Source organism: Zootoca vivipara, chromosome Z (assembly GCF_963506605.1).
Source record: "Zootoca vivipara chromosome Z, rZooViv1.1, whole genome shotgun sequence".
Taxonomy (NCBI): domain Eukaryota; kingdom Metazoa; phylum Chordata; class Lepidosauria; order Squamata; family Lacertidae; genus Zootoca; species Zootoca vivipara.
This window is the reverse complement of record NC_083294.1, coordinates 24,811,910-24,829,881: the sequence shown is the minus strand read 5'-3', so window position 1 is coordinate 24,829,881 and position 17,972 is coordinate 24,811,910. Positions and strand designations below refer to the sequence as shown.

Genomic DNA, 17,972 nt, shown 5'->3' with positions numbered 1-17,972 from the left:
CGATCTGCCGCCACTTCTCCGCCTCGGACACGCTCATCCCGGCAACTCCGAAGTAGCCCAAAAATGATTAGGAGGTTGCTGTCACAGTGGCCGGAGTGGACTACTTCAGAGTAACGACGCTACGCAGCTCTGCATTTTATTCTTTTATTGGTGCTGCGTATTTACAGTGCTCAAGTCATTGCTATTTACACGGAGCGATGTTGTCAGTCGGTTTCAGAACCTCCTAATGGCTTTTGGCGCGTCTTTCTCCAACACAAAAGCTTTGGCAGACCCATCCTCTTGCCCCTCCTCTTCCTGCGTAATTCTGGAGTTGGAGGGATGGGTCTTCCCCCCTTGCTTGCCCCTTCCTGTCCCACCTGGGACCCTGTCTCCTCTACCTTGCCTGAGCCTCGGACACGACTTCCTGCTTCCCCACTGGAATCGGAACTCTCCCTGCTTTCCCCTTTGCTCGGGGACGGGCTTGAACTCAGGAGGGGAGGGACTTCGCGATATCCCCTGTCCCTCACAGAGTTGTATTGCAAAACCTCTGGAGGAAACCAGACTGGAAAACACTAGTTCAGAACACCTTGTAATTGCAAAGCAGTTGGGTGTAGTTCTGTCAATGATGCTCTGAACAGACTCTTGGGGTTCTCTTTTTGTTGCAGGTCATGAAATACCCTCAGCAATATCCACAAAGCTTTCTGAAAAGGATCTTGATGATTTTTCTTACTCAACTGGTGGGGATGTTGCAGATGCTCCTTCAGAAAGCCGCACATTCTTACCAGTTCCACAGGAAGAATTTAGCCCTTCCAGCAAAATACCCGTGAAGAAGGTGTCCAACAAAGGACCATTCCAACCCAGCACAGTTATAGCTAATGGAGCTGAGAATCCCGAATTTGGTCTAGCAAAGAGTTCAAAATTACCCACTCTAGATTGGGAAAACGGCTGTTCTGTCAAACAAGGAGCCAATTATACAATCTCATCTAGCAACAATAAAGATGAGGCGATTGGTCTGGATCGGGAACACTTTAAGAACCTGAAGAGCTTTTGGGAGAAGGGTGGGGAGCCACTCTTGGCTAATGATGTATCTGAAATCTCAGCAGAAAAGGCCAGCACCACAGAGGTCAATGGAAGGCCATCAAAACTGAACCGACCTCTCTCAGCCCAGTCTAATAACAGCCAAAATGGTGACGACAAGGTCACTTCTAATATACACCCCAAAGCCAGAATCCCCTACAGGAAGCCAGTCACCTTGTCTTCCAGTGAAGATGAGCCCACTTACGTAGCTCCCCCAAGGAAAGGATCGGGATCTGCAATCCCCCGGTCCACGTATGGCAGAAGCAAAGGGGCAATGACCAACAGAAATAGCCTAAGTGATGGGAATGGGAAGCAGTCTCCAGTGGAGGAGGAGAAGAAGGTACCACGTTGCACAAGGAGATCAAAGTTGCCAATTCGAGTGCCATCAGTCAAAATAGAGGCACCGGCTAAAGAACGGACTGGCATCATTTTTGAGCCAGAGACCCCTGCTGATGAGTTTGTCATGGCTGACGAAAGCAAACGCAAGACTGATTCATTAGCAGGTAGGGTTCAGATATTGATAGATTCTGTATCTTCAGAGGATGTTGATAAAGTTGGTAGCACTGTGGAAATAAGTTCTGACTTGGGCTTTCAAGACAACCTGGAAATGGTAAAGAAGCAACTTAAAGATGGGCCTAGTAGCCTTGCAGAGGACCCACTACAAAACGAGGCAGTAGATGAAAGAGGAGTCGCTCCGGAAGTGGATTCTTCCATGCTTTCAGGTACTGATGCTTTGCTAGTTATACATAGTTTTGTGCTGTTCGATACAAAACAAAAACAAAAACCTGATGTTGTACCCAGATAAGTTAGAGTAGACTCATTAAAGTTAATGGGCCTAAGTTAGTCATGCCCATTAAGTCCAGTGGGTCTACTCTGAGTAAGACTAACATGGGCTGCAACCCTGTACCAACATGCACATATCACATTGCCAATCAAACGTAGAAAATATTAAGTAAAATATTGTCATCTGTTTAAAAACATCTAGGATAGTAAGCCACCATCATATACATCTTAAACAACAATTAAGCTACAAGTTGGTGCCTTATCTCAGCTTACTTATAAACAGCCATTTTTATTTTCGGAAATCCAACCACCATAATTATTCCTCCAGTGCAGTTGCCCATTCTCTAGGCTTGTCTTTCCCAGGGGCTGGGGAGCCTGTGTCTCTTCAGATGTTGTTGGACTCCAACTCTCACCAGGCCAGCTGGTGAGAGACAATTATCTACTATCTACAATCAGAGACAATTATCTACTATGAGGACGGACCCTGAGTGTTCCATCAGTGGATGGTCCAGGAAGATCAGAGTTGTAGTCTAACAACATCTGGAGAGCCACAGGTTCTCCACCCTTGGTCTGCTTAGCTATGGACAAAAAAACTGGAATCAATATTACAAACAGCTCATCTTCATTTGCAAGCTGGCAGCAACTGACCTGGGTGGCCAGCAGTGTGTTAATACAAACTAACCCAGGTCTGGAGAGCTGCTGGAGCAGAACAATGTAAGCCAGAAGGCCCAGCTGTGTACACAAGCTCCAGGACCACAAGCCATAATCTCTAGATCAAATAAACAAAGAATAGGAGGGGAAAGCTTAGGGGGAGGTGGAAGCCATCCTGTTCAAACCTTGGTTACAATAATGCCAATGTCTTACATTGTTTAATACACACCTACTTGTTTTCCAATTTATTCCAGAGGGAAATGAACATCATTCTCCGGCTGCCAAGAAATTAATACGCGCCAATGGCTATAGCCTTGCGAAGAGCATGGTGAACATTTACACTACCACAGAAAGTAAGTAACAGCTTGCTTCAATCCACTGGCCTGGCTTTTTCTAACAAAGCAAGCTGGCAAAAGTTGTAACACACGGAGCTGAACCTATCAGTCATACGCAGCAGGCTTGACAAATCTCCTGGTTTTGCTGCCTGCTGGAGAATAAGGAAACAGAATAGGGTGGAGGAGCCCAACCATCTGGAAGGCCTTTCAAGACATTTGCAGCCCACCTGCCTTTAGGTGTTCAAAAGGAAAATGCTCTTAGAGTGGAGTGGGGGTTGTGCATGTTAGCCCTACTCCTTCCCTGCCCCCCAACATTGCTGTTCCTGCTGGAGGAAATTGTTTGTTTTGCTAAGAGCTACGGCCAAAGCTAACATTATTAATTACGTAATTAATTTCAGTGGAAGGGGAACATCAAACACAGTGCAGCAAATAACATAATTATTAATGTAACAATTGTGAAGTTAAAAAAAAAAAGCTACATCAAATATCGGTCATACTCACCTGATTTCCATTCCTGACTTCAAACGAACATGTGCATTGCAATGATTCCTGCACCCGTTTCCAGCAGAATTCTGTATCACCCAGCTGACACTGGCTTGGCTAAAACACCCCTGGTCTGTTGTAAGATTGTAAGTGCATTTGGCTGAACACACCTAAAGGATTCTTCAAGAATAGAGTGTGGGAAACCAGTTTGTGTGTTGTTGTTGTTTTTAAAAAAATGTATTAAATTTGTTTTATTTTGTGGCTGATTTGGTAAAATTTGGAAAATCAATAAAAATTATTTGGCAAGGGTGGGGAAGGATTCCTGAATATTTGGAATCCTTTCTTATGAGCTCCCACACCAGTAGTCAACTTATAAGGGGTTGTTTTTACTTACCAGTGAAATGCAGAAGTAATACAGGATGACACTTTGATGAAGACAACACGTGGACAATGCAACAGCAACAACCCCCACTAACAGACTCCTAACTACACAATTTATTAAATCTACAATCTACACAATTTATTAAATCCTTTGCCTTATTTACGGTACACTAATTTCACCAACTGCTTTTGGCAATCCAGCAATTTTGATTTCAACCAACAGATGGCGCTGAATCCATGTGTAAACACTGATACAGTACATATAGTGGAACCTCGGTTTATGAACACCTCGGTTTACGAATTTTCAGTTTACGAATGCCGCGGACCCATCTGGAACGGATTAATTAACTTTCCATTACTTTCAATGGGAAAGTTCGCTTCGTTTATGAACGCTTCAGTTTATGAACAGACTTCCGGAACCAATTACAGTACACCCATGCTTCGGGTTAAGTACGCTTCAGGTTGAGTACTCCGCGGACCCGTCTGGAACGGATTAATCCACTTTCCATTACTTTCAATGGGAAAGTTCGCTTCAGTTTATGAACGCTTCAGTTTATGAACAGACTTCAGGAACCAATTGTGTTCATAACCCGAGGTACCACTGTACTGTATTCCTCTTTAACTGTTTTAGTTGCCATGCTTTTGTCATGGGCTTTTTAAAGGCAAGAACTCACTGGAACCCAGTTCCAGTGACTTTCAGGTGGGCACCATTTCTGTTCCAAGAGAACGGGGGAGGTGTTCATGGTGAGTTCCAGCACCTCTTTTTCTAGAAAAATAGAAAATGGCTAATGATATTTAAAAAAGGAAATGAAACAGGCTTAAGAATATGTGAGTGCAATCTAACACATATTTTTTAAAGCTGCTTGGTTTGCCACAGTCTCTATATCTAATGGTTTAGACAGATAATAAAACTGGTTTTCTTGCTTCAGAGAACAGGATACAATCTTTATGTTAATATGTTTTCTTTTATTGTTTCCAGCATACACTAAGCCCCAGGTGCCAAACCACCAGTATCTTGAGCCTGAGAGAGCCAAAGACTTCAGGAAATCCACTCCTCTCCTGCTGTCTGAGGTAGGACTATGTTGGTCTGCCTGTATCATGTTTACTAAGTCCTTTTGCTGCTCAGGCTGCAACTGCACCAAATATTTACAGGACTTTTATACTACTTTAACAGTCACGTCTTCCCCGCAAAGAATACTGGGAGCTGTAACTTAGTTTAAGGGTGCTGAGAGTTGTTAGGAAACCCTTATTTCCCCTCACAGGACTGCAGTTCTCAGAACTCCCTGGGTAGTGGGGTCGGAAAGTTGGAAAAATTCACATGCAACCAATGAGTCCCTCCTAGCACGAGGCTTAGTTTGGTCAGAATTGAGCATGCACTTCCAGAGTTAAGGATAAATACATTACTGCTGGTAAATGGCCCACAGTAGCCACTAGAGCTATTTGGGACACAGGTGGCACTGTGGGTTAAACCACAGAGCCTAGGGCTTGCCGATCAGAAGGTCGGCGGTTTGAATCCCTGCGATGGGGTGAGCTCCCGTTGCTCGGTCCCAGCTCCTGCCAACCTAGCAGTTCGAAAGCACGTCAAAGTGCAAGTAGATAAATAGGGAAGGTACAGTGGGAAGGTAAACGGCGTTTCTGTGTGCTGCTCTGGTTCGCAGAATCGGCTTTGTCATGCTGGCCACATGACCTGGAAGCTGTACGCTGGCTCCCTCGGCCAATAATGCGAGATGAGCACGCAACCCCAGAGTCGGTCACAACTGGACCTAATGGTCAGGGGTCCCTTTACCTTTACATTACTTCTGGTAAATGGTCCACAATAGCCACTAGAGGGCTAAGAAAAGGTTGAGAGAACCACTTTCAAGAAAATGGACTTGAAGATGAAGTAGGAACTGTTCAAAGTTCTACCCGAGATTAACTTAATTCACATCAGTGCACCTGGCAATTATGACAACTGCTTTCTGATGTTTTTGAACTAAAACAGTTAAACTTCATTAAACTGAACAACTTTATTCCAAGCCCTCTCTACTTTAATAAGAAAAATCAGGTGGATATCCCCCTTCCCACAAAAAGCATTCTGATGCAATAATAAAAATCAGGAAGTCAAGAACCATAGTCATTCAAAACCATCTTCTGCTTGTGCTTGCATCAATCACATCCCTCCATCCTTTCCAATTCCCATTGCAGCAAAACACTCAAACATTCCATGACCAATAATTAATATCCACCTTGGCTTGATTTGCAGACGGAATCAGACACAGCTTCAGAAATCAGCTTCCAGTTCAGCAGACACAAGAAGACACCCAGTGTGGGGAGCCACTCCTCTGATATGGCCTCCGTCTCCTCGGTAAGCAGAGACAGATTTAGAGGAGCACGATTGATTCGGTTGCACTGGGCATGAAGCCTCAGGGGTGCCGCAGGAGATGTTGCAACTCTTATTTAGAATTGAATGGGGGGTTGCTAATTCTGGCATCACACAGGGTGCCGCTGAAATTTGAGACCCCTAGGACCAAGATCTGGACCAAGATCATCTAATGAAATTCACGGCTGAGAGAGGATTTGAACCCTGGTCTCCCAGGTCCTAGTCTGATACTCTAACCACTACACCACACTGGCTCTCAGTGTCATTTGTTAAGAATGCTGGGAATTGTAATTCTGTGGAGGGGGTAAACTACAGTTCCCAGGATTCTTTGGGGGAATCCATGTGTTTTAAAAGTATGTTGTGTACACAGAACCAATTTGGGTCATTTCTCCACATTATAAAGCAATCCTGAACCTATAGACCAGGTATCCCCAAACTGCGGTCTTCCAGATGTTTTGGCCTACAACTCCCATGATCCCTAGCTATCAGGACCAGTGGTCAGGGTCGATGGGATTTGTAGTCCAAAACATCTGGAGGGCCGAAGTTTTGGGATGCCTGCTATAGACCTTCTAACAATGAATGAATGTCTCTCTTGCACCTTGGACAGGTGAGTGGCAGCGTCCTGAGTGTGTACAGTGGTGATTTTGGGAGTGTCGATGCCAAGGGACACGTTCAGTTTGCCCTGGATTATGATGAGAAGAACCGGGAATTTCAAATTTTCGTTTCTCAGTGCAAGGACCTGGCCATTGTGGATGAGAAGAAAGGAAGGACAGACCCGTAAGTGGAAGTTAAAATGTTGTAGCAAAGCATACATTTCATAAATGTTGCTGAGGCATTCCAGCAGTTCCTCTTGGGGACCTGGTGCTAAAATTCTAAACTCTGGAATTGGGGTGGGGAGGGAAATAGCACTGTCATTGCCAATTAATTGTAAGAGATTTTTAGGACTAGGTTGGACAGTATCTCCCTGGTGGGTCTCATAGATATGGAAGGGGACCAGAGCATAGCTGCTGACCTTGATTCCATTACATGCCTGCCTCTGGCATCCCTGGACATCTGCTCAGGACCATAAGATTCAAATGTTGCCTGTACAAATAATATCTAGTACATGTAGGAACAGCCTGCATGGTCAGTTACCAGAGATTATCTGGGAAATTTGCCATGTGCTTTGGATTATCCACATGTAGGTGGAATATTAGCCACACATGGACATCCCAGGAGGGAAGTACCGGTAATCAAGCACTCAGAGCGTGCATAGAGGGCAGGTGTGCTATAAATCCATCTTTAGCCCTCTGTCCACAGATGTTCATAACATTATAGAACTGTAGAGTTGGAAGTCAACTAAAGCATCAATGACAGATGAGCTTTCAGCCTCTCCTTAGAAACCTCCAACGGGGATCAGCAGACTTTTTCAGCAGGGGGCCGGTCCACTGTTCCTCAGACCTTGTGGGGGCCCGGACTATATTTTGAAGGGAAAAATGAATGAATTCCCATGCCCCACAAATAACCCAGAGATGCATTTTAAATAAAAGCACACATTCTACTCAAGTAAAAACACACTGATTCACGGACCGTCTGCAGACCAGATTGAGAAGGCAATTGGGCCAGATCCAGCCCCCGGGCCTTAGTTTGCCTACCCATGATCTCCAAGGAGGGAGAGCCCACCACCTTCCAAGGGAGTCAGTTCCACTGACGAACAGCTCTTCCCATAAGTTCTTCTTCCTGATGTTTAGTTGGAATCCACTTTCTTGTAACTGGAAGCAGTTGACTGTTGGAGTACAACTCTCATCATCCCCAGCCAGTTTAGAAATTGTAGTCCAACACAACATCTGAGGATCTGGACTGAATAATACTGTGCATTTAGCTCTTCTCCATGGCTGGTGGGCTGGGCTGACAAGAGCTAGCACCCAAACCAGCCTTCAGCTGACTGAGTAGTCCAGCAAACTTTGCATAACTTTGCAAATGAAACATACTATACTTCATTTTCAGAGGAAGAATGCAGACATTCCTTGTAAAATAACACTCTACTTTGTTGCCCTTCCCCAGTACATATCTCTTTTGCCACCTCTCTCCCAGGCATACAAAAGCCTTTTGATGTCTCTTGAGTTCTGGCATGAACTGGTGTCTCCAGCCTACTTACCTGCATATATATCCTTTTTCTGCCTGCCCCCTGCCCATCACAATCTCTGCCCAGCAGGTCACAGGCAACAGGAAGTCATGAGGGACCTCAGATGGGAGATGTGTCAGGATCTTTATCCACCATGAAGTTCACTCTTCCAAACTCTGCTGCAGGGCATATCAGGCTTCGAAGATAAACTCCCTAACCCCCAAATGAACAAAAAGGAAAATACGCATTCTCCTTTAATACAGAACTGTCCATATAAAAGCATAGTCCATACAGTCAATTTCAGCAAATTTCAATTTCAGCAAAAAAAAAAAAAATTAATAAGCTAAAAACATATTAAAGCACAAGTCAACATGCTGCATATCTGGGTAGGCTTGCCTAAGCAAAACTGTTTATCACAGGCACCATAATGAAGGTGCCTGCCTATTGTCAAATAGACAGGGAGTTCCAAAGTCTGGGTGCTGCCACACTAAAGTACCAATTTCTTAGAAATGTGCATTGAGTATTACTATGTGGCACCTGTTATACTGCCAGTTCTGTAGATCCAAGTGGTCGAATGGGTATATATGGGGTCTAATCCCTTTTTAAGGCCATTTAAGTTGGTGACCAACCCTATATTTGACCCTGGCTCCATCAGCACAGACACCATGTTGACAAGCCTGCAGTAGCTGACTGTCAGGCGTCTCCTGTTTGTATGCAAGATCCTAAAACTGTATTGAATGTTAACTCAGTGGCTGCCTCTTCACAGGTACGTCAAAACCTACCTGCTTCCAGACAAAGCACGGATGGGCAAGAGGAAGACGTCTGTGAAGAAAAGAACTGTGAACCCCATTTTCAGTGAGGTGTTGCGGGTAAGGAATAAATACCTAGGAAGGATTTGTGGGAATGGAGGAGGTGGAATTGAGGATATAATTCTGAATCCAATCTCAGGCTCCCATCACACTAGAGCTCAGGACCACTACTGAGAATATCCTCTAGAGGGCATGGCTGGCTGCTGGCTGGAACCATGAACAGGAATTAAGAGGTGATGATACACTGAAGTATTTAGTTTCAGGTCCCATTTGTTGTTTATAAAACAAATGCATAGCAGGGCGAACTACAGTGTGTTCCTCTTTTTATTGTGAGCAAAAGCTGTGTTTAGCTTCAGTTGAATGGGATAACAATGATCCATATCTACATATGCGTCCTGTTCTTCTGTGAACTGTCTGGTGGTCTCCTATCCAAGCGATTACCCAGCTCAGTGCTGCTTAATTCCATCAATACTTTGCCCCTGCCCCCAGAACCCTCCACTCAGCACTATGAGATGATGACCATTAGGAGAACAGAAGTAAAAACAATGTGTGCAAAGTGATAAAAGTCCGTTCTCCTTTCTCCTCAGTACAAAATAGAGAAAATGGTCCTGCTGATTCAAAAACTAAACCTCTCCATTTGGCACAATGACCCTTTGGGACGCAATAGTTTCCTGGGCGAGGTGGAAATAGACCTTGCCAGCTGGGACTGGCAGAACAATAAACTGAACTGGTATATGCTCAAGCCACGGGTAAGTATGGTTCAGCAGGGATCCTGCTAAATATAGGTTCTTATATAGGGTGAAGTGTTTAATCATACATTCACATTTTTCTGTTAAGAAAACTTCAGTCATTCACGCATGGACACACACACCCATTTCTGGAACGGAGACAGTGTGCTGTAGTGGTTAGCATGGAAGGGCTAGGACTTGGGTGACCAAGTTCAAATCCCCACTTGGCCATGAAGCTCACTGGGTGACCTTGGGCCTTCCTGCCACTGCCTCTTGGCCTAACCCACCTCACAGAGTTGCTGTGAGTATTAAATAAAAAGGGGAAGATCCATATACAGTACAGTGGTACAGTGGGTTACAGACGCTTTGGCGTTTTCAGGCTGTGTACCACGGGAAACCCGGAAGTACCGGAAAGGGTTACTTCCTGGTTTCGCCGCTTCTGCATGCGCAGAAGTCCCAAATTGTGTCACACGTGTGCGCAGACGCAGCGCTGCGGGATACGAACGCTGCAGGTTGCTGATGTGCCTCCATCACGGATTAAATCCGCAACCCGAGGTTCCACTGTACGACATTTTTAGTTGCTTGGAGAACAATGTGGGGTATAAATGGAGTGGGGGTGTTGCCTAGCAACCAGTCAAAATAGCATGATCCTTGCTGAGGTAACTCATGCTCTGATTGGCTTTGTAGCTGTGAGGGGGTTTTCCTCAGTACTGTATATGTTGTGGAATTTCTTAAGGCCAGTTCTAAGAAAGGCAAACTCTCTCTGTTCATTTCTCTTCAAACTATATACAGTGGTACCTCAGGTTAAGAACTTAATTCGTTCTGGAGGTCCGTTCTTAACCTGAAACTTGTTTTTAATCTGAGGTACCACTTTAGCTAATGGGGCCTCCTGCTGTTGCTGCACGGCCGCCGCACAATTTCTGTTTTCATCCTGAAGCAAAGTTCTTAACTTGAGATACTATTTCTGGGTTAGTGGAGTCTGTAACCTGAAGCGTCTGTAACCTAAGGTACCACTGTACTCTTGTTCAGCTTACCCTAGATCAACAAGGAGAATTTCAACATAATGTTAAGCAAGTCTCTCCATTAGTGCAGCCAGCATTTCTACTTGCTTACTGTCCTTTCCTTCCCTTGTGTGCTATTCTGGTGGCTTTCCTGATCCTCCTGAGCCAATTTAGGGACGACCCAAAGCCCTGTTGTGCTAGCAGAAGTCCTTGTGTAGGCTTCTAGTGGTGGAAACAGTCAAACCTGACCACCCTGCTTTTATGCTTCTACTCCTGATCACAGCCTACAAGGGCTGCATTTCATTTAAAAACTACTCTCAACTGCCATGGAAAAGAGATCAGCATTGCCCCTTACAATCTAGTTTTGCCCAGAGGCAATTTTGCTGATTTTGATGGAGAGAAATTTGATTGAATTTTCAGCATAGGTTTTCAGGATTTGTTTGGATCCGATCACCAGCTGATCTGAAATCCCTCACTGTGGTTTTCCGCACACCATGCTTCTCAGAGCCCTTTCTCTTTCAGATCCTCTCAGCCATCAATCATGTCGACCATCGGGGTGTGATGAACCTCTCCATCAGGTATATCCCACCAAGCAGTCCAGGTAAAAACACAACAGTGCAGATTTCAGAAAGCATCTCCATGTTACTAGAGGGTTGGGTACTGCACACCACCCATGCTCGTTATTATATATTATTTTGAATCAGAATGGACCCCTTGCCGCCGCAAGTGACACTACATATATCAGGGTTTCCCAAACTGTGTTCCATGGATCACCAGTGGTGTTTGAGCTTCATTCAGGTGTTTCACAACATGTCAACATTAAATATTCATTTTGATTTTTTATTTATTTACCTGCTTCTTTTATTTCTTACATACTTTCTTTTATCGTATTGCAATTTGAATTCTTTGGAACACAAGTTGTACTAAAAAAGGTCACCCCAGGACAGTGTGTGGAGTGAGAAGAGCTGAGGACTGAAATTGAATCCCTAAAGATCTCGAAAGAGAGGAGGAGAGGAGGGAATTTGAGAATTCTCCCCCCAGCCCAGCAGCACTGAATATTGGACAATTAGGAAGAGTAGTTGGACCAACTCAGAACAGAATCATAGAGACCTATGGGGTCCTTTCATGCTGAGGTCTATGTTGTTCTCCCCTCTTAATTCCCATAACAGTCCTGTAAGGTAGGTTAGGTTGAGAGGGAATGGCTGGCTCATGGTCACCAGCAAAGCAACCCTATGTGTGTGTAGTCAGAAGTAAACCTCATGCTATGGAACAGGCCAGCACCTGGGGGAAAGAGCTGTAGCTCAATGGGGTGAGGGCCATAGCTCAGTGCTTTGCATGGAAAAGGTCTCAGATTCAACCATTTGCATCTCAAGATAGGGCTAAAGAAGACCAAAGACTGCTGTCGGTCATAATAGACAGTACTGGGATAGATGAAGCAATGTTCTAACCCAGTCTAAGTCAGCTTCCTATGCTGGGCCAGCTCTACCATTAGGCAGAGTGAGAGAACCCCCTCAAATGGCATGTTCTGGTGGTTAGCAGCAGTCTCCTAGCTGTACACAACTGTCTCTGCAAGGTAGAGTTGCTGGGAGACAGCAACTGAGCCCAGGTCACCCAACGAGCTTCATAGCTGAGTGGGGGTTTGAAATATCCTTGTCCCTAGTCATAGGAACATAAAGAGCTGTCAAACCATTGGTCTCTCAATCCCACTATTGTCTACAGTGACTGGCAGTGGCTCTGCAGGATTTAAGGCCAGGCATCCCCAAACTTCAGCCCTCCAGATGTTTTGGACTACAATTCCCATCATCCCTGACCACTGGTCCTGTAAACTAGGGATGATGGGAGTTGTAGGCCAAAACATCTGGAGGTCCGCAGTTTGGGGATTCCTGATTTAAGGCTGTGGTCTTCTCTCACCACTGTACTTGGAGCTGCTGGGGATTGAATCTGGGACCTGCAAAACAGATGCTTTCCACTGAGCTACAGTATTCCCCATACTTAATGGCACCTTTCCTAGGCCCTGTCCACCACTGAGTCCAATATTCTGGCCACTCCATCGCATTTCACTCTCTGTTTAGACCTCTTTTATTATAACTATGAAGTATTGGCACTTGCAAACTTATAAGTTTAAGGATTTCTATGCCTACTTCATGGCAGCTCATAAAAGTCCTGCATCCGGAGAGGTCCATATCTGGGTGAAAGACACTAAAGACCTCCCACAGTTACGTCCTTCTGGAGTGGATTCCTTTGTGAAATGGTATGTATGTCATTTGCCGTGCAGCTGTGTGCGCGTGCATGCACACACAGATGTATTTGTAGTTAACATAAATTCCTTTTCTGACCATGGACATCTATAATCCCAGTGCAGAATTAGGCATATTAGGAACATGCAACCCCTTAAATAATATTTTAAGGCTGGACTGAGACAGAGCCAGTGCTGATTGGTTCTCATTGGGCGGAAGGCAGGGAGACCAACCATAGGTGGCAACAGAGCCAAAGACAGGCAGGCTCAACTAATTCAAGTTTTGTCCCCATCCTCATGCCTGCTAAGTTCTGCAAGGGCAACAGGGAGATTAAAGAGGGGGAACCTGGCAGGCAGTGCCACCCCCTGGACATGCATGCAAGAAGCAGGTGGGAGCCAGCCAAGCTTAGAATAAAGTTGATGGGGGCACCAAATGGGCCAGCCTCCATTGGATAAAGCTGAGAATAAGGAGGCCCATGGTTTGAAGCTCCCCTCCAGTGTGAACTCGCTTGGTGACTTTAGGTAACCCCCCTCTCTCAGCCTCAGTAGTTTCCTCCCCTCCCCCATTACATTATGGGGGATATTAATACCAACTTCCCTTACAGGATTGTGTTGTGAGGATTACAGGAAGATTAGGGACTGGAATCCTGTGCCCCTCAACCTAATCTCATGTGGCCACTAATTCCACTCAGGTGAAGGGAAGCCCAGAGAGGGTTAGGGTTAGGGGATTGGCATTGCAGGGGATTGGACTTAGATGACCCTCAGGGTCCCTTCCAGCTCTAGAATTCTATGGACTATGCAGGCGATATACTTTGAACTATCGAAATAACTATTCCAGTGTTAAGTATTACTCAGCATCATCACATGGAGTGTTCAGAATGAAAGCAGCATCCTCCTTGCTGCAGTTTTGCTACCCCTTGCCAAGGCAGGGAAAGTTTGGGGGAGCTCTCTGTTGGTGACATTGGTGCCCTTCAGGTCCTCCTGACCTCACCACCCCCACCTTATCCCGCCCCACCCTGGTCACAACAAATGCAGCTATACCCCACTAGGAGGGCGGTCCTGCTTCTGCTGCTCTGCCCCCTTACCCTCAGGTTCCACTGCTGCTGTAATTACTATTATTGTTATTTGCTTGCAAGAGAGGGGTGGTATTTGAAGGAACATGCAAATAAAGAACTGCTGGCATATATGTCATGAAACATTGCTTCTTTTTAAGCTACGTCCTTCCAGACACCAGTAAGAAGAGTTATCAGAAAACCAGAATTGTCAAGAGAGATTCAAACCCCGTCTTCAATCACACCATTGTGTATGATGGATTTCACACAGAAGATCTGAAGGATGCGTGTGTGGAGCTGACCGTCTGGGATCATGAAAAGCTGACCAATCACTTCCTTGGTGGCATTCGACTGGGACTAGGGACAGGTAAGTGGGCCACTTGCTCTCATCCTTTGATTTTCATTTATGGAAACATGGAACACAGTCTGTCATCAAGTAATTACTATGAATACAAAGAGCTGGCATCAGAATGTTAACCCTGGAGTGTATTTAAATAAGAAAGAAAATGTGTGTGTGCTGGGAAGGCTTTTCTTCAAAAGGAGGGCTTGGCTGAAAAGTAGCGTTTTTTGTAAGATTCAGTTGGCTTCCAGATTTTGGGGGTGGGGGCTTAATTTGAAAGCTAGTGGTTGCAGTGGGTTGCTTTTATTCTATTTTTTACTTATTTGATTGTCTCTGGAAAGGGTAAGTCTCAGATAAACTGGAGTGGGTGAAAAGAGTCTGGTATCCCATCCGGAAGCTCTCTCCATCTAAACTTGTTACCTGTTACAGTTTGCTTTCCCTTTAAGAAGATTCAGCAGCTTTTAGCAACCTAGGTTCCTTTGAAGCTCCAAGTCTGCCTTGGTGTTTTAGAAGAGATCAGGAGAGGCTGTTAAACATAATGGAAGCCCCAGCCCGTTCTCAGCACCAAGAACTTAATTTTCAAATAATTCTAGTTACAGGTAGGTAGCCGTGTTGGTCTGCCGTAGTCAAAAATAAATAAATAAATTCTTTCTAGTAGCACCTTAGAGACCAACTAAGTTTGTCATTGGTATGAGCTTTCGTGTGCATGCACACTTCTTCAGATACACTAAAAAGGAAGAAACTTCTGTTTCAGTGTATCGGAAGAAGTGTGCATGCACACAAAAGCTCATACCAATGACAAACTTAGCTGGTCTCTAAGGTGCTACTGGAAAGAATTTTTTTATTTTGTTTCAAATAATACTGTTAAAGAAAATAAAAAATACTTATTGGTGGCCACCACTGTATCCAGTTCCATAGTTTGACTACATATTACGCGAAGAGCATGTCCTGACTCCTGAATCTTCCAACATTCAGCTCCATTAGTTTTCAATGAGTTCTTGTGTTATGAGAAGGGGGGGAAGCTTTACCTACTTCCTCCATATGTTCATAATGTAATTGCTCCTTATGTATATAACAGTCCTGCAGAGAATGCAGGAGACTCAGAAAAGAAACACTTTAGCATGGGATAGGGCCTTCCTGCAATTATTTCTACAGTGATTCACCACCACCACCCCTCTCTCTCCCCCCCCCCCACCACCAAAGGTTCTAGCTATGGGATTGCTGTTGATTGGATGGATTCCACACAAGAGGAGGTAGCCTTTTGGCAGGAAATGATGATGACACCAAATGTATGGATTGAAGGATCACTGCCTTTGCGCTCCTTGGCAGGGAAAAAGAAGTTTAAATGAAACTCTGGGAACTCTGGGAATCACCTGAGGTGAAGTTTTGAGTACAGGTGATAGACAGGGGAGGACTATTGACTGCCAGTAAGCATAACGCTATGTGACATACTCCAAAGAAGCTAAGTATTGTTTTTTTATTCCAAGAGAGGTCTGAAACGATATAATGCTGATATCACATTTCAGCTTAGGTAAAAAGCATGGAAGAACTACTGTATACCTCCACAACATTATGTACTACAAATTAAGTTTTGTTTTGTCTTTAATTCGATTTTGGAAATGTACACAAAGGCAAAGAAGAAGGGGTGTAAATATTTTATAGGTTTTTGAATTTTCTGTTCTATTACTATTCCCATGATGGTTTTGTTTGTTTGTTTTTCTGGGCAGAGGAACTTATAATAAAAACTGTGGTGTGGCATCCATAAGCGAGCACAATATCTCTTTTGCTGAATTTATTATATTGTTCTGTCCTGGTTCAAATGGTTTGTTTATTTTTCATAATTGGAACAGCTTGGAGTTGTATCTGGCAAAGGTATCCCGTTACCACAAGGACTTCCACTTCAGCAACGGAACTTCCCTTTGTGCCCTCAGCTCCTAAATGATGGTTGGAACCTTAAGAAGAGATTTGGGGGCACACAGGGGAGGAGAGGAAGGAGAACTTCCATTGAGCAAGTGGAAGTCCTTTGTGCCATCACAGGAATGACTTTGTTGAATAGAATCTGTTGAATACAATCAGTTTTTATAACTTTATGTTGTGATTTTGAAACCTGTTGTGGGAGATTATGAGGATAGGCAAGTAAGAAATATCACAAATAAATATAAATAACTTCCCCTTTTCAGTGTTGCCATACTCTTTATGTTTCACTTTAAAAATGGGAAATGCTCCCCCCCCAAAAAAAATAAAATAGGTACTTGCCACTATTTTTCTTGGGTGGGTCCAGAAGGCCTGTAACAATGTAAACTTGTGTTTCATGGTGTGCAATGCTTGTGAATGTTACCTGTAAGACAGAAATATCTCTTAATGCTGTAGCCGCTCCTTATATGGGTCTGTGAATATGTGCCTTGAATGTTAATTATATATATAATAAACCTGACGATTTTGTTTGTGGTTGCTAGCTGTTGTTTTGCTGCCATTTATTTAGCCCCATCAGTGGGCCTCATGCTTTCTAGCAGTGTTGGGGAGGGGGGCTTTTTCACCTTGAGGGCTGCATTCCCTTTGGGGCAACCTCCCAAGGGCCACATTGGAGTGGTGGGTGGGGGCTGCTATAGAGGGCAGTCCCCAGGGGTATGCATGTATGATTTGGGGTGGCCCAGAGGTTATTGTGAGATGCAGACCTCTAGGTTGCTATTTGTTACTGTCACCGGGGATCGTTGCAGATATAGACTCTCCCAGCTATGGGTGGTGTATCCACACCTGCCCAATGGCACTTCCTCCTTCATTCACCAAGGGAATGTGCAGAGAGGAGGAAAGTATGGGTAGCCTAATCAAATGCATATCAAGTAACAAGTAACTGCTCCCTCACTTGTGGATGGCGGGGTTTAGAATCAATTTAGACTGAAAGCAGCACATTGAGGAAGAGCACAAACAATTTTGGGTTGAGAAAGCTACTCTTGTGCTACAAATGAATGAGTGTGTACACACAGCCATAGTACTGAACACCTTCAGCTCATGATTCTTGAATGCGATGGTTACAGCCTTTTCCAAGATGTTCTGGGAACAGAGGCGCTGCTGTTGCATAGTGACATCTGAAAAAGAAAACGCATGTTGCAGTTCAATTGATTTATTGTTTCTGTCTCCCAGGTAACGCAGATGCAAGCACTGTTGCATGCATGGCGTCCTACAGCGCTTGTTGTTGTAGTCTTCTTTTCAGCCAGGAGATTGCTAAAATCTCCGGCTGCTCATTAAACCAATGAATTTTGCATCCTTTTACTCCTCTCAGGTTAAAATGCATCTATTGCTCTCAGTGTAGGCAAGTACTGCGCTGCAGCAGGCAACCCCCACCTGGAACTGACCCCAGACAGACATCTTACGATTTTTCCTCTTTGGAGTTCATGATATGACTGCAACGTTTAAAATTTTGAGGTCCGTTTTATTTTATTCTACACTACATTTATTTTTCTATTTTGCCCTACTATAGACACCTGGAAAATGTGTTCCATGTGCTTCTTATTTTGCTTCTTTAATGCTGGTCATTGACTGCAACAATCAAGTTTTGGGACAATGTGAAAGACATTTCCCTTCTATGCATGCATATAGAAGTAATGGTAAAACAGGAATTGGGAAAAGGTTTTGCACTATCAAGTAAAGCTAGCT

At 44.4% G+C, this 17,972-nt stretch overlaps 1 protein-coding gene across 5 annotated transcripts in view; it reads left to right on the top strand.

Moving 5' to 3' along the window:
• The window catches only part of LOC118078202 (synaptotagmin-like protein 4), a 60,860-nt gene extending 44,087 nt beyond the window's left edge, over positions 1-16,773 (top strand). For all 5 annotated transcript variants that reach the window (XM_035101961.2, XM_035101960.2, XM_035101956.2 and 2 more), the window contains 11 exons: positions 645-1,778; positions 2,745-2,843; positions 4,669-4,760; positions 5,932-6,033; positions 6,656-6,825; positions 8,919-9,021; positions 9,549-9,710; positions 11,213-11,291; positions 12,842-12,941; positions 14,140-14,345; positions 15,522-16,773. In XM_035101961.2, the coding sequence (XP_034957852.1) occupies positions 645-1,778; positions 2,745-2,843; positions 4,669-4,760; positions 5,932-6,033; positions 6,656-6,825; positions 8,919-9,021; positions 9,549-9,710; positions 11,213-11,291; positions 12,842-12,941; positions 14,140-14,345; positions 15,522-15,667 (2,393 nt within the window). In that variant the 3' untranslated portion in view covers positions 15,668-16,773. The remainder of the gene's footprint in view (positions 1-644; positions 1,779-2,744; positions 2,844-4,668; positions 4,761-5,931; positions 6,034-6,655; positions 6,826-8,918; positions 9,022-9,548; positions 9,711-11,212; positions 11,292-12,841; positions 12,942-14,139; positions 14,346-15,521) is intronic.
• Positions 16,774-17,972: the final 1,199 nt, after the last annotated feature.